Here is a 15636-nt window from a genome sequence, read left to right as displayed (position 1 = left end):
GGTACCTAGGAACTGACAAGTCCCGGCCGGCAGTAATGGTCCCTCAAGCCGCTGGTGGCGGCGGGCAGGCAGGCGCAGCAGCAACTTACGTAAGGCGGCTTGGCTTGGCTGTCCCAGCCTCTTGAGAACTTGCAGCTTGTGAATCGACACACAAGCCCGCTAGCACAAACACCACAGGCAACCCCATCTGTTTGACCTGTTTCCAACCACCACCACACATGTCACCCTGGTCATCATGCACGATCAAGGACAGAGCAGCTGACTCATCGACTCGTTTCATTGCTTTGTTCGGTCTGGCCTATGTACAGGGGCATGGACCCCATTACGATCCCATGGGAAGACAAAGTCGCTGAACCAGCCTCCAGCCTTCCCAAACCCCTTCATTACGGGGGATCCAACATGCCCTGCGATGCAATGGCGTTCAGTCATTTCCGTTCTCACCCTTGGAACTAGAGTCCGAAACAGTGGACGGGTATTAAAACCATGAACCCCGCATGCGTGTCGAAATGCAGACAAGAAAAAGAAGTGCGACCCTGACAAGAAATCATTACATGCCACCGAAACCAGGTGGTCGTGGCTGGGTCGTGCTCTCGTGGACCACAAGCGAAATGCAGCCTCAAAGTTCGGGCCGAGCGCCGGGGAGCTGGACCATGAGACAAGACGTTTAGAGGAACGCGACAGCACCGATCACACCGATGAACAGTGCACCCATGGACGCGGCTTGCACGTAAGCACCGCCGCTGGTAGCGGGTGCAGACGTACCCGGCGTGACGCCAGCCGTGGTCCCGGAGGCACCTCCTGCGGTGGAAGTGGTCGCGAGCGTTGTCTCGGACGATGCGGGCTGCGACTCAGACGGCAGAGCCACACTGCTGCCAGACTCGGCGGGGGCGCTTCCGGCGGGGGCGCTTGCGGCGGGGGCACTTCCGGCGGGGGCACTGCCAGCAGGAGCAGAAGGGGTCACCTCAGGTGGCGGCGGCGCGTTCGTCACAGTAGGAACGGAAGCGGGAGGAGTAACCTGGATTTGACCGTCGGACTGCTGGGATACCGGCACCGGGGCGGACGCTGTGGTGACGCTAGCACACGGTGTCGTGCCGACCTGGACTTGGCCTTTGAGCTGCCGTCAGCACGTGTTCTGACCAGACTGCGAGACTGATGCGTTGCAACTTACCGTCTGCGATCTGCGAGACCTGGCAAAGGGGGACTCCAGTGGTCGTGGTCCTAACCTGGGGCTGGCCGTCGCTGAGGGCTGAGACGATTGTGGTGGTGACAATCTGGGTTCCGACAACCTGTCCGTCATCAACTTGGCCAGCGTTGCCGCCGCACTCCATGATGAGTATTTCCACGGGGGAGCACTGGGCAGCCCACGAGCGGTCATAGAGGTTGAAGAAATCACCGCTGGCGCACTCATAGAAGACTGCCGAGCCGCCGAGTGCGAGTGAGCCGTTCCCACAGGCCGAGAATCCGGCCGTGAAGAGGGCGCCAGTCTGGGCAGGCTTGTCGAACTGGAACTGGAAGTTCGCGGCGATGTAGCCAGTGCGATCCTGTGCATCCTTGAGGACACCGTTCTCGAGAGTGACGACCAGAATTCCGTCTGTGGGACACGCGCCGCGCTTCTGTTTGGACTGGTCAGCACAACACTTCACCGTGGTTTGCAACTCTCAGCGGGGCCGCCGATGCGCGCGCCATCACAGTACAGCGATGGCGGCATTTGAATCAACCTAGGCTCAACGAAACAACGTGGCAAACGCCAAAAGTGGAGATGGTGTTGGTAAAGAATACGTCCGCCAGATCGATGCGTGAGGAGCCCAAGTGACCTTGGGCAGCGTCGACACGGTATGTGCTGTGACGTGCTTCCCTCGCTTGGGGCAGGGCGAAACAGGAGGACGAAAGGGACCAAAGAGCAAAGGACGCACGCACGGCCACGGCCATCTCTCAGGAGTGGACTTACAGTCAGAGCGTTGGTGTCGCGCTTTTGGACACCTTCGACCTTGGCGACTGAGATCTCAAACGTTCCGTCATAGGAACCAACACAAGAAGCAGGAGCAGTGGCCTCTGGTGCGATGGCGGAGGTCACACCCTGGCCGGCGACCAAGGTCGCCAGCATGGTGAGGACGAAAACTTGGATAGAAACCATTTCGTCGATTTGATGGGCAGGAGGCAAGGTGACGAGGCGAAAAGGCGGCAAGGTGACGCGGCGAAAAGGCGGCGAAGAGGAGACGAGGAGACGAGAGAGGTGTGCTGCTGCTGATGCAGTGGAGGAGCAGAGAAGGAAGAAGGGAGGCTGGACGAAAAACGGTGCAAGAGTCTCAAGGGGTTGTTGGATGTGTGACAGAAGCGGATGAAGTCAGAGGGTGCTGCGGCAACAACAGATGGGGTCCCAAGGTTGTTGGTTTTGTGGCTGGTAGCTACCAAACGATGCGGTGCTAACCAATTCAGGTTGATTACAAAGCGATGGTAGGGAGTCTGCAGAGTGCTGTGGGTGATAGGAAAACAAACAGCAGCTGTCAGGAAGAAGCCGAGGTTGGTGACACCGGAAGGGAGCTGAGGTGGTCAAGGTTGAGGACGTTGGTCAAAGGGAGGGGGAGGGGAGGCTGATATATGAAGGGCCCCAAGTCGAAGGCTTCACTTGCAATGCCCCACCACTTACTTGCCTCGAGGGGGAGTGCTCACTGCAGCTCGGGAGGCCAGGTCATATCTCATGGGTGACCACTATTACGAAGCTAGCAGGACTACAGAGACACAACAAAAGGAAAAAAGCGGTCGAACAGAGACACCTGATTCACCAGGTGCCTTGCCACGCAGGGCATATCCGAGAGCAGTAATGTGTAGGTAGGCAAGGCAAGTACCCAGGTAGCTACGTCCACGCACACAGCACACAAAAAGAAATGGATGGGCAAGAGAGGGGTCGGCACACAGGTGCACATGTTGGCTCCAAGCAGGCAATGGGGTGGGTGCATTGGGGGGATGGGGGATGGAAGATGTTGCAGCTATGAACCTTGACAGGTGGGCGAGGGAGGATATTTGGGGTGGTTGGGTGGAATGTACCCCTCCGACTGAGGTACATGCAGCCCGTGATGTCTGTTGGCCCACTGGCCACAATCGCCTTGTCCGCAGAAACGAACCATTTACACATGCACACAGTACACTAAGTACCAAAAGCTGTGGCTTGAGTGGTAGGGCGGGATTGCCATGTTTGGGTGTGTATACACACACACACACACACACACACGGGACTAACAACATTAGCACTGCTAATATCCGGATGAAAATGTGTTGTTGGGAACAAAGGCTGGGGAGTAAGTTGGCCGCAGATGGCAAACTTGTCTCTCGGATGCTGACTGACAGAAACTGACTCGTCTGCAACTGGGGGCCATGACGACACTTACAAAAAGACTGTACTACATCTGCATCAAACGTACTTGTGGATTGCCTGCTGCGTCTAGGGCGGTGGAGCCACTGCAGCATGCAGACGGCGGGGGCTCCACCTGATTTTGTTTACATCGGGGGGCGATGGATTCACACACATGGCAGAAATGAATCGAAGGCACAGATGACCAGAGACGGAGCCTGAGCGAGCAGCAAGGAGGCGGCCCGGATCGGCAGGGGCACCAAACTCTGGCCGGCCACAGCCCGACTGTGGCCGGGACGCAGGGCAAGATACTTTTATTAATAAAGTCATGCTTGGATGTGGTGCTAACTGGACGCCGTCAGCGTCGGCCATGGCGGACCCAGCATAGCGAGAGGCGTTCGATGCTGGTCTCAGACCGAGACAAACCGCGCCGCCTGGTCTGGCTGATTATTGCCAGAAGGACGGGCTGACAGCTGCGGGATGGAGCAGGCTGTAGCTTGTGGGCTGCAGCGTGGCCAGGAGAGGACGCAGAACGGATAGGACAGAAGAGACAGGACAGACAGGACGGAAGGACACACGGAACAAACACTGAGACATTCATATGCACAAGTGGCTGGCTGCATGCTGCATGCTGCCTGCTGCATGCTGCATCGTTGCCAGAGGAGGACAAGAGCCGGGCGGCCGCAGCACTTGGGACGAGGCGACCACAACTATAATGATGAGTTTCGTCCGTCCGTATCTTCCGGAGTCGTGGCTCACGGGTTCGATGGTTTAACCCGACAGCGAGACGGTCGCACGGACAAAACCATGGCAGCTGCGAAGGGATGTTTCTACGGGTCGTATTATTATTATAGCAATACAGTACTACGTCTTGACAGGCGGGACAAGGCTTGGTGGGTCAAAGTCTAACAAGAAGAAGCCTTCAAGGCTGCTGAGCTTATTATTCGCGTCCCGTCCTGGACGAGACCGACCAAGAGGACCAACAGTCGCACTCATCCAGCCTGCCAGCCTGCCAGCCTCCCTCTTGACTGTTCTGGCAGTCTGGCTGTGGAAGCATCTCGCCAGCCACACATGAAACAACCACACGGCCCTGACGGCATGTACCTTTTGAGGGGAGGTACATGGCTGCAGATCCCAGTCTAGGACGGATCCATATCTAGGTCCTCGGTACGTAAAAGGCCTGCCCTCCTCAGTGGACTACCACCACACACTACAACCCTACTACTGCACCTGTGCTCCTCCACCAAGCCCGTCTGGAGCGGGAGGAGGGGCTGGGGCATATGAACCGCCTGGGAACCGCCTGGGGACCGTTGCTGGCGCTTGGCTTGCAAGCTTGTTGTGTTGTTGAGTGGGTGATGAGTGTTGGGAGACCTGGGGAGGATATGTTCCGCGGTCTGGCCTGGGATGGCGGAACTGCGGCCCAGACTGCTCTAGTACACTAGCAGGGACTGAGAGGCAGAGAGGGAGATCGATCTGAGGTCGGCTGTGGATACCTGCCCAGCCTGCCAGCCCGCCCAGCTGCCGTGCAATGTCGGCCCCGCAGCGGGCCATTGCTTCCCGCCGCTTGCCCAAGCAGCCGCCCTGTCGCTCGGCTCGCTACGACGATTTGCACAACAAGCTTCTGCCCGGACAAGGTCACAAGGCCCAGGGCCAGCACCAGCACCAGCACCAGCACCGGTGCCGGCCACGGACCTGTCTTGACAGCCCTGACAGGCGGAGAAAGAAGCAGCATCGTAATGCCTCCTTTGTCTTGTCAGTCTGCAAGGCCGAATCGGCGATCTGCCTAGTCGCCTCCAACACTCCCACACTCCCATCAACCCCGGTCTTGGCAGGGGCAAAAGGCACACGCCAAAAATACGACGTGCCAGCGGGGCCAGCGGCCCCTCTTCGGGCAGGTGGCTCCTAAAAGACCATGCTGCTGGCCATGGGATTCTTACTGGCCTGTCCTGCCAACCTGCCTGTTGACGTCCCCCAAGGCATTCAGGCATTCCACCGGGCCTGGTTCTGGATGCAACCTAGACTGACAAGCCACTTTAATAAAAGGACCATATCCGAAGTTACTAATACGTCCAGCTTGTTATACTGTTTGACTGTCTAAAGAAACCAACACAAACAAGCGTGGTTGCCCATCCTGCCATCTCCGCGCTGACAGGCTGATCACCAACTCACATCGGCGCCCAGATCCTGGGGCAGAACCAAGTTACAACAATCATCACCCCGGGGCTGCCGGGGTAGCGGTCATGTCTGCCCCCGTCCCGCCTGCCCGCCTGTCTGCACAGCTCCCGAGGTCTGGGGTGCATGAGGCTAGCCGCCTTGCGCCACTGAAACACACCAAGCAAATCTCGCAGCCCCAATTTCTTGTTTTAATAAATGGCATTTCGTGCAGGAGCCCGAGGCTCGCGCCTCCCCAGACCACCAGCGCACCCGGTCAGCCGGTCAGCCATTTCGCTGCTGGGAAATCAGCAACTGACTGGAGGCAACCTTCAGCCCAGGGGAAAAGAAAACATTGCAAACTGAATCAGGGGGCCTACCGAGGTGCCACACACACGGGTCGCCCGCCGGCTGGTCTCACTCGAATAAACACAGGCAGCCAACAGGGAGCTGTTCTAATGGCAATAACAACAGGTTCCGGCTTGATTGCAAATTGGTCAAATATCCTGCACATCTTCCGTGTTGCTCAGTATAATTTCACATGTCGCAAGGAATTTGGCCAGATATTATCGACCATGCAGGATACTTCGGGCGGCCTACACGCTCGCTTGTGTAAATCCTGATGCCACAGTCAATTCTAGTGTTCAGTGGCGACGTGGGGTTCCGAGCACTCAAGATTGCGGGCAACAACGTGGTTTTGACTAATGCTCAAGTGTATGTATATATGCATGTATATAGCGACCTAGGTACACATTGATAGCTCTTTGAAGTCAGTGTTGGTAGGACCTCATAACGTACGTTCTGTGATGATCGTGTGTATTCTGTCTGTCGTTGTCCCGTCTAAGTTTCTGAAGGACGAGGAACCCGCCTACATGCTTGCTAACGACGAATGTTCCTTCCCGTAACGACAGCCACAGTTCTGTACGTATGTGAAAACAAAGACGTGGCTTGCCCAAGAGTGCTTGAGATATTTTGGACCGACGGTGCGAAATTCATCGAGTAATCAGAAAGAGACGTTAATGATATCTCTAACACAGACTTGCAAGGCCTATAGGGTTGATTGTTAGATAATGGTTTCCTTTAGCAACCTCACCTCCTCCCCGGGTTTGTCATTTTAGTTCAAGACCACAGGCAGTGATACTAGAGAAGGGAAGCGTATGACTTGTGGCAAACGTTAGCATGTTGTGTTGAAGCAGAGACCATTATTGGTATACCATGTTGACGCATTGGGAAGAATCCTCGTGTACTTTCAGATGTGCAGGAGCATAATCTATCACAGCAAGGCTTGGAATTTGAATCAAATTTGGTCCGGAACAAAAGCTGGCCGCCCGCACTTACCTAGGTATGAAAGACCGTGATCAACTCCTGTGACCACTACCATTTTGAAACTACTGAGTGGTTTTGTTTCTGATCTCCATACATATGGAATGTAGTATGTGGCACCCTCGTGTAGTGGCAAGTAGCTTCGTTCTCAATCCGTATAAATCCCGAAGGCGTACGGTCTCTTCACATAGTTGTGATAAACGCTCAAGACCCAGTGGCTGTAGCTCCCCCCAAAAATTAGAAATGGCAAATCTTCGAAACATAGGGACCCCCCCCCCCACGAAATTCTTCCTATCAAGGGGTAAAGATTATTTCTGAAACTTGCTTGTCTGGGAAACAGCCATCTTAGACTCATTAAGGCCATGATACCGGAGAAATCCCTGGCCTATATTCTTTCTCGTGTGCTGGAGATCTCCACCCTTTCGAACCGATAGTAAAGGTCTTCCCGCGTCATGTCGTTGCCCAACCCGCCCACGAATATGGCTATGCTCCGTTAATCAATGGCCCTGTTGTCACGGGATAGCGGCTTGTATTTGCCATTATGACTCGGGTCCTGATAGTTCTTGTGGGTGCAGTGTCCGGTTGGGTCCGGCGGATTGGCATATTTGGGATCAATGACGATTCACTCAGCATTCTCCAGACATTACTTGTTGCCTGATGTGGACTGGTGGGCAGAGCTCTTGAAAGAGGTAGTCTGGGCCTCAGCGGAAATGTTGGCGACTTGTCTCAAAGCTAGGATGACGTTGTCCACAACAGGTGGTTCAACTTCTTTTTCGAAGGGTAGATTAATCTTGCTGTCAGGGGAAGGGACAAAAGTGGTCTCATGAGAGTGAGCGGTACGGCAGTTATATACTGATAGGAATAACCAATTAGTAGATTGGTGACCATGGTCTTTTGGCCGGGCTGGCAGAGCGTGTGGCTAGCAGTCACATCGCCCGTTGCAATGAGTTGATGCCCTGGTGTTGCTATTTGATTTGGTGGAACCATCAGAAAATTACTCAGTACCGCTAATAAAAGACCTATGATGGGCTTTGTCTTCGAGTTTTTTTTTGGGGACGGGGGCCGTGAAGATGGTATGGGTCGCAACGGGGACATTTCCGCAATACTGACATGGAAAGTTGTAGAGAGGTGGCGAGCCAATGTCGACCTGCTCGACCTGCTTGACCAGCTCGGTTTTTCTGAACTTGTGTGTTTCAGAACATCCCAGCTATGCTCTGGATATCGACCAATCCTGCCCAGGTGGAGACGCCGGAATATTTATTATGCATGACTTCAGGAGCAGGAACGGCAAGACAGGCAGAGTGAGAGCGACAACCCAACACTAGCCGCCTTTTTCGATCTCAATTGCATTCATAGATTAGATATGTATGATCTGAAACCTTTTCTTTGCAACCAGAATTGGGAAGCGCTGTCTCATACTATGAGACTTGGTGATGAGTTATTTATTAGACCAGCCACGTTCCCTTTGGATAGGATGAAAGGAAATTGCATCTTACGGACACGTACACGGCGCCTTCATACAGTGGTAAACGCGCAGAGCTTCTCTCTATGGGGAGGATTGTTCTCATCTTGAGACCCAGATGGATACTCCACGTATTTGGCTTTAGTAAGCTTCTCCAGTCCCTTGCTCAATGTATGCTTGAGTAGGGTGCGGATGTCATAATCCACTGGTGTCCACGGGTGCCTTCCAATTAGATACTCTGCACAGCACCGGGCTGGGGACGCGATATCTGAGCTCTGGCGAGAAAGCTGAGCCGCGATCGACTTGCCTTAAGGGCAGCTATTTTCGGGATGGACCTCTTGCTGGCCTGTCAAGTGGTTTCGTTTTTAATCCCCATATATATAAAATGTATATAGCGCCTTTATATAGTAATAAATACTTAAAACCTAATATTTAAAGAAATATAATATTAATAATAATAAAAAGAGAATATAATATATAGGTATATAGTTAAGCTTTATATTATATAAATAAAGTTAAAAGGTATTACTTTTAATAATACTATATTAGAATTATTAATATAAGTAGCTTAAGGGTTAATCGTTAGTAAAGTAGTTATATAGTAAGATTAAAATAGTTTTAAAATAACCTTTATAAGAAGAAAAATTCTATAATATAAGACTTAATAAGCTAACTTTTCTCTATTAATATACTTATTATATAACTATTTAAATCTACTTTTATTAAATAAGTTAGATATATTATAATCCCTATTTTAAATATATAATTAATAGAATAATAATACTATAATAATAAACTTATTTAAGAAAGCCTTTTATATAAATTTTATAAAAAAATATTTTTTTAAAAGTTAAATAAAATTTATTTACTATATATTAGATAAATACTATATAAGAAAAGTAGAAGTCTAGATATTTAAGAATTAAATTTTTTTTAAAATATATTACTTTATTATTAAGAATTTATTTACTTTTATATAATATATAAAGAATATAATAAAAAAGGGAGCCCTATAAGGGAAGTTAGTAATTCTATATATAGATAAGTTTAAGGGTATATATTAAATAATTGTTAACTTTATACTTAAGGTATAAGCTAATAGTTAGTCTAAAAGCTGAGAAGATAATGAATAGATAAATAGTTGAATAAAAAATACAATGTGGCCGAAGCCTGGCCTGTTAAGTGTCAGTCTTGAGGTGTGGACTGCAGCCGTTGAGGCAGGACCGACTCAAGCTCCATTGACTGCATGAGACCAGTTGACGTCTTGTATTCTGTCTGTACATTTACAGGCATTGTGATTTCTTGAACGCTTGGTCTTGAGCATTTCCGACCGTATGAAGGCGCCAAATACATTAATCTTGTATATATGGGTATTACAATCGAAGCCATTTATGGACTACATTCTCTAGTTTCCTCTATTCAGCTGGAGCTCTTAGTCAAGGAGTGATAATTGGCAATAGAAGTTGATATCTATGACCCAAGGAAGATGTTATGAATCTATGGACCGGGCTTTCTTGCGTGTCCGAAGTGGCTTGTGCTGCCGCTGAGCAGCAAACTGGTGATGTTGGGTGTTAAGGTGGAGTGCGTGTCAGCCGCTGGGGACCGTATCATCCTTCTTCGATCCCAGCCCCCTCTTCAAAGGTGGCGGCAGGATGCAATGACCCTGGTCCGGGGTGATACATATCTCTTTTTTGACGAGCGCCTTGATGCAGACGGGCGGAGCCATTTACATGGGTCATGTTACGTACATTCCAAGGTTGCATCTCACCCTTCTTTGATTTCGTCCTGTTGGTATCCCAGACCTAGCTGTTCGCCTCCTCAATCGGTCTTGGCACCTGGGCACATTCTCTCCATTTTTTCCAAATCTATCCTCACAAATATTCGCATCAATCCCTCGACCCCTTAGGCTGAGGCTACTATTGCCGAGTGAACAGCGATGCAGCTTCCTACCATTGCAATCGGCCTTGTGCTCTACCTCTTCGTGAGGACATCCAGAACGTTGGCTTACGGTACGACCGGATACATCACAGATGCAGTAAGACCTTCACAGCGCTCTGCCACTGACAGTCTGAAGGCATGGAAGGCTGACTCAATCAATTGAATAGTGCGACGCGCTGTCGTCCCAGCTCCCGGACGACGTGGTTTACCCAAATTCCACAGCATACATTGCGGCAAATACCTATTGGTCAAACAGACAGGGTGAAGTCAGCCCCTCATGTTTTGTCACGCCAAGGTCTACCGCCAACGTGAGCGCCATAATCAAGTCCCTGACGGCACTCCAGGTGCCATTTTCCGTCAAGGCTGGAGGGCATACTGCTTTTGCCGGAGGCTCCAACGTCGACCAGGGCGTGACTATCGACCTGCTGTACATGAATGATATCGTCGTGGCCAGCGACTTGCAGACAGTCTCGGTTGGATCCGGAAGCCGTTGGATCCAGGTGACAGAGGTCCTCGACCCGCTAGGGCTGGCGGTGGTGGGCGGTCGAGTTGCCGACGTCGGCGTGGCTGGCCTCCTCCTCGGCGGCGGTATCTCATATTTCTCCGGATTCCGCGGCTGGGCATGCGATAACGTGCAGAACTATGAGGTCGTCTTATCCTCTGGCGAGGTCGTCAACGCATCTCCCATCGAGAATCAAGACCTGTTCTGGGCCCTGCGCGGCGGCGGCGGGTCTAACTTCGGCATCGTGACCCGCTTCGACCTCGCTGCGTTCCCACAAGGCAAGCTGTGGGCGAATAATGTTCTATACCCTGGTGCCCTAAACACGACCCTGATACCACTTTTCACCAATCTAACGATAAATGGCCTACCGGAAGATCCTCAGGCGCACACATACTTCATAATGACTTACTACCCGGAGTTGGGGGGGTATGTCGCGGCTGCCAGCTTATATCATGCGACGCCTCCCCCGGCCAACACAACGCCGCCGGTGTTCGCACCACTCAAGTCTGTCCCCGGGATCTTGTCAGACACCGTCACTGTGGAAAACCTCTCCACGGCGCTTCGTGCGATAGACCAGCCGTACGGAGACAGACAGACGTGGTGGGACACCTCCGTACTAGCCATGGAGTCAGAGCTCTTGACAGACATTGTGCCTCTCTGGGAAAAAGTAATCTCCAAGTTTCTATCAGCCGCAGCCGAGAACGCAGGAGCAAACGGCACAGCATCCATGGTTACGCCGTATCTTGTCTTTCAGCCCATACCCGTCAATATCCTCACAGCGATGCAGAAAAATGGCGGCAACGTGCTGGGACTCAAGCCGAGCGATGGTCCGGTGATGCTGGTTCAGCTCACTGTCGTCTGGGACGATGCGAGTTTGGATACACTGATAGAGGGCGAGCTTAGTCAGTTGATAGAGAATGTTGAGGCCATGGCGGAAGAGAGAGGCGAGTTGAAGGGGTTTGTATACATGAACTATGCTGGAAGCACACAGCAGGTGCTGAAGAGGTACGGCCCGGAAAACTTTGAGAGGCTCAAGGATGTGGCAAGTCAATACGACCCAGAGGGGCTGCTACAGGAATACTGGAAAGGATATTTCCAATTAGCTGACGTCGAGTAGTCCAGCTTAAAATCTCAGTGTCTTGAAATAATCAACGCCACAGACAAATCTTTCCCCATTGAAACCTGTGTAACAGAGGTACCTACTAGTAGTTATGATTTCATAGATTTAGTCACCGGGGGGGGGGGGTTATCATAGCATTACTATATAATGCTGTAAAAGCAATCTTGAGTATTATATTGTAAAGCTTGCTAAGCGGCATTTTTGAGATACAAATGAGTATCAATTGATGTCTTCTATGTGGCAATGGCATCTTTATGTAGTACGTACATATGTAGTGCTCGGCAATTGTGATGCCTCCTGCAACCGCTCCCCCAGGCTCAGAATTCGTATTCAATGATACAGAAAACGCCAGATTACTTGTCAGCTTATGAGACGCTCTCTGGTCATCATTTCTCCCCGTTCAGCTGAATTAGACACCGATGGCCGCTCGGCACCATGAGGAAATGCAATGCAGGCTCCATGTCCTTGTCGCACATGCCCTCCAGCTCGGAAACTGTAGCGTTGGGGAAGTTGCGAAAGAAGCGAGCTGCCATCAGGCGGAGCTCTATACGGGCCAGGTGACGGCCGAGGCAGGCTGGTTTCAGTGTTTTGTCAGTACCATGATGAAAAAAGCCAGCTAATGTCTCCGTGATGATGGACACATGACCTACTTCTCGCGCCGCCGCCAAAAGGCAGAGTGCAATCTCGCATATCCTGCGTAGTGTGCTCCCACCTGTCGGGGTTGAACCGATACGGATCAGGGAAGGCTTCCTCATCTCGATGGAGACTGTAAGATTGGGTTGACACGGTTCTGAAATATATGTTAGTCACCAGCCATGAATCCAGTGTGATGCCTTATATAGTTTACGAAAGAGTAATTGGTAGCAAATTAGAAGCTTGGAAGTTTTACTTACGCGCCACCGGGGATGAACTGTCCTGCAAGCTCGACGCCGCCTTCAGGCACTATTCGCGGTAGGCCGCACGGCAGGGCATTGTATAGGCGCAGCGTCTCATTCACGCACCAGTTCAGGTACGGCATATCCCTAAGGTCGTCGTAGCTGAAGTCCTCGGGGATAGTGGCGAGCTCCTTGAGGAGCTTGGACTTGACATCGGGTAGCTTGCAGATGCACCAGATGAGATAGATCATTGAGTTGGCGGTGGTGTCGCTGCCACCAACAATGAAGACCTGCGCATTATCGCGGATCTCAATGGGCGACCAGGTATCCTCGGCGCCAGCCGTGTAGAGCCTCGAGAAGACAGTCGGCTTCGTGTCCTCGCCCTGCTCTTCCACCCGCCTGGCGTGGCGATCCAGGGCGCTCTGAGCATAGTCGAAGGTTCGGTACTGGATCTTGGTGGCGTCCTGGAAGACAGGTATGGGCAGGTACAAGGAAAGCCACGATATGGTGGGAAACATGGAGCGCAGGCCGCCTACAAAACCCAGGCTGACGAAGTCATTGATCGATTGGTTTTTCTGTCACCAGTCAGCCTCCGGAACACACACACGCACACACGCCACTCCTGGTCAAAGACGTGATTACTGCTCACCTGCCCACTCTCTAACTGGCCGAAACCCTCCCCGAAAGTCAAGTCGCCAATAACGTCAAATGAGAGGAACATGAACCACTTGGCAACATCTGCCGCGCCACGGGTCTTGTTCTCCTCACGGATGCGCTCAATGGCGAGGCGCACCTTGCCGTCGATGCGGGGCAGGAAGGTCTTGAGGCCCGTCTCAGACATTGGGTTGGACAACAAGCGCTTATATTTGCGGTGGATCTCGGGGCGAATCTCGTTGAAAACGCTGGACGAGTCGGTAATGAGGAGCGAGTAGAAGGGCGACTTGAGGAAGCCGCCCTTGACACTGTGGATGACGCGCTGGCATGCAGGCGCATCCGAGATGTCGACCTCATGCGGACTGATGCGCACGGCTGGCCCATACTTTTCGTGCAGTGCATGCACCCAGTCCGGGTGGTGCGCCGTGATGACGAAGTACGTTGAGACTAGAGTCGTGAATCGTGTGTACCACGGCCCCGGGATGTTTGAGAGCGGATTGGTGAGGCCCGCGTAAATGTACTGGAATTTCACATATTAGCTACGAACGGTCCAATGGTGTGATGTATTCATACTCGCGCCAGCGCAACGCAGACGAGCGCGCCTCCGAGATAGAGCGCATTCAGTCTGATGAAATCCATTTTCGGGCACAAGACACCAATCACCGACTATGGATGATGGTCAACTCACCAAGGCATGTTGCGAAGCCCAGCGAGTATGCCTAGCCTTTATACATGCACCAGAAGCTCCAGATGTCTTTTCTCGCAATTCGTTTTCTATCTCCGCCGGAAAACCCCAAATATGCCGTTCGGACAAGAGGGTGGCAGGGTAGGATGTCAGTTTCGCTATGAAACAACCTTGGAAAATTATGCGCCTCGTCCGGAATGTGCTAAACAGGGAAGCTTAGAAACCGCCATCGGATGGTTCTGATGTTTCCCACCCTGCCTTTCTACTACTGAGAGACCTAGGCAGAAATCAATTCAAACAGGATACTTTGGTGCACTCTATAGATATGTGATAGGCAAATACCCCTGGCTTTCCTGAGCGGATGATTGTCGCTTCGTTTCCCCAATTCAGGGTGGCTTCAACTCCCAAGCACTGCCACGGAATCCTGTGACGGATTTCCGCTCTCAACAGGCGTGGAACCCAAGCCCCTGGCAACCACGATCCGATCTGGTGCACGAACCGGCCTTGTCCACCATGAAGCCCACCTCCTGATCAGGTCTAGATCTGTGTTGTGTTGTTCAGCGGGCATGTAGCCCCACCTGCCCTTTTCCTTCAGCCAGCACCTGTTTGGCAGATAAGCCTCGAGCATGTAGTAGTTGTCCCTATTAAAAGGGAAGTCTGCCGAAGGGGGCCCGCTCCGCTCCAGGAACATGTCAGTCCCACTCGCCATGTCCTCGAGTGTCATGCGAAATCGTGGCCGTTTGTTACCCTTGTTGGCGCTATGCCTCGATAAGGCTCTCACGGTGGAGGCCAGATGGGCTTCGAGGATGGCGGCATACCACAAGGGTGAGGCAGTGCCGCCAACGGCAGGGTTGACAGCCTTCAACACGACGGCTTCGTGCGAGCTAAGCAGCTCGCTGTTCCACTTCGGCTGACTGCCGCGCTGGATGATGGGCAGCGGCTCCCCCTTGTCTAGATGGCTCTGCCAGTGTGAAAAGTCGACAGCAAGACATAGGAGGTTCCACCGCAGGATGCACGTCATGCACGTACAGATGACACCTGGGTCAGGGGGCGCAACATGCTGATAGTAGGGACGCCTGTGAATGTCGAGCTTCTTCTGCCTCTCTGTGTGCTGCAGCAGGTCGCGAAGGTCTTGATCCTCGACGTCAGTGAGCAGGACCGGGAGACGCATGCACTTTTCCAGGCAAGAGTACCGCCGCTGGATTATGGTGCGGGCGGTCAGGGCAGAGTGGTCTTGGAGGATGAATGCATGGAGGGCATGGCATGTGCGGGAGAGCCGGAAGACATCGCTTGGACGGACGAAACCAAGGATATGGATCAGTATGTCGAAAGGCAGGCCGAGAAAGTTGCGGTACACGCCCGACGGTTTGCTGCGGTGCCGCTTCTTGAGGCGGCGCTGGCACCGCTTTGAAAAGACTGTGAGGCTGCCGTCCTCGGCAACTCTTTCTCGGCCTGATGTTGTTGTGGTCGTTGTGGTCGTGGGCCCCACCCCCACAGGTTCTGAGGTTGCTGTTGTGTCCATCGCAGCTGGGGGCTGTCCTGTTTCCTGCTCAGACATGTCCGCGCACAAAATCAAG

The 15636-nt window shown here is 52.3% G+C and overlaps 4 protein-coding genes across 4 annotated transcripts; 1 reads left to right on the top strand and 3 right to left on the bottom strand.

Annotated features, from left to right (window-relative positions):
• Nucleotides 1-174: 174 nt before the first annotated feature.
• KVR01_005315 (uncharacterized protein) lies at nt 175-2936 on the bottom strand. The gene is made up of 3 exons (XM_044788971.1): nt 1949-2936; nt 1169-1613; nt 175-1107 (listed from the first exon to the last, which is right to left on the bottom strand). Exons 1-3 carry the CDS (start codon nt 2132-2134, stop codon nt 665-667), a joined length of 1074 nt encoding a protein of 357 aa, XP_044645760.1. The 5' UTR covers nt 2135-2936; the 3' UTR covers nt 175-664.
• Nucleotides 2937-10101: 7165 nt separating this feature from the next.
• KVR01_005005 (uncharacterized protein) lies at nt 10102-11842 on the top strand (the record flags this gene model as incomplete). Its single annotated transcript, XM_044794973.1, has 2 exons — nt 10102-10320; nt 10391-11842. Exons 1-2 carry the CDS (start codon nt 10222-10224, stop codon nt 11840-11842), a joined length of 1551 nt encoding a protein of 516 aa, XP_044645450.1. The 5' UTR covers nt 10102-10221.
• A 594-nt stretch (nt 11843-12436) lies between these two features.
• Nucleotides 12437-14013, bottom strand: KVR01_005474 (uncharacterized protein; the record flags this gene model as incomplete). Its single annotated transcript, XM_044788925.1, has 4 exons — nt 12437-12611; nt 12739-13106; nt 13370-13894; nt 13948-14013. The coding sequence occupies 4 exons, from the start codon at nt 14011-14013 to the stop codon at nt 12437-12439; spliced, it is 1134 nt and encodes a 377-aa protein (XP_044645919.1).
• A 443-nt stretch (nt 14014-14456) lies between these two features.
• Nucleotides 14457-15581, bottom strand: KVR01_005351 (uncharacterized protein; the record flags this gene model as incomplete). The annotated part of the gene is made up of 1 exon (XM_044787200.1): nt 14457-15581. One exon carries the CDS (start codon nt 15579-15581, stop codon nt 14457-14459), a length of 1125 nt encoding a protein of 374 aa, XP_044645796.1.
• Between the last annotated feature and the right edge of the window lie 55 nt (nt 15582-15636).

This window comes from Diaporthe batatas (assembly GCF_019321695.1).
Source record: "Diaporthe batatas strain CRI 302-4 chromosome Unknown Contig00005, whole genome shotgun sequence".
In the NCBI taxonomy this organism is placed as follows: domain Eukaryota; kingdom Fungi; phylum Ascomycota; class Sordariomycetes; order Diaporthales; family Diaporthaceae; genus Diaporthe; species Diaporthe batatas.
This window is presented reverse-complemented; position numbering and strand designations above follow the sequence as displayed.

Excerpts from the sequence above, each read along its gene's own strand:
- KVR01_005315 (XM_044788971.1), bottom strand. The coding sequence starts at position 2,134 with ATGGTTTCTATCCAAGTTTTCGTCCTCACCATGCTGGCGACCTTGGTC. Across the intron at positions 1,614-1,948 it reads GCGACACCAACGCTCTGACT|AAGCGCGGCGCGTGTCCCAC; the intron begins GTAAGTCCACTC and ends CAGTCCAAACAG. Across the intron at positions 1,108-1,168 it reads GGTCTCGCAGATCGCAGACG|GCCAAGTCCAGGTCGGCACG; the intron begins GTAAGTTGCAAC and ends GGCAGCTCAAAG.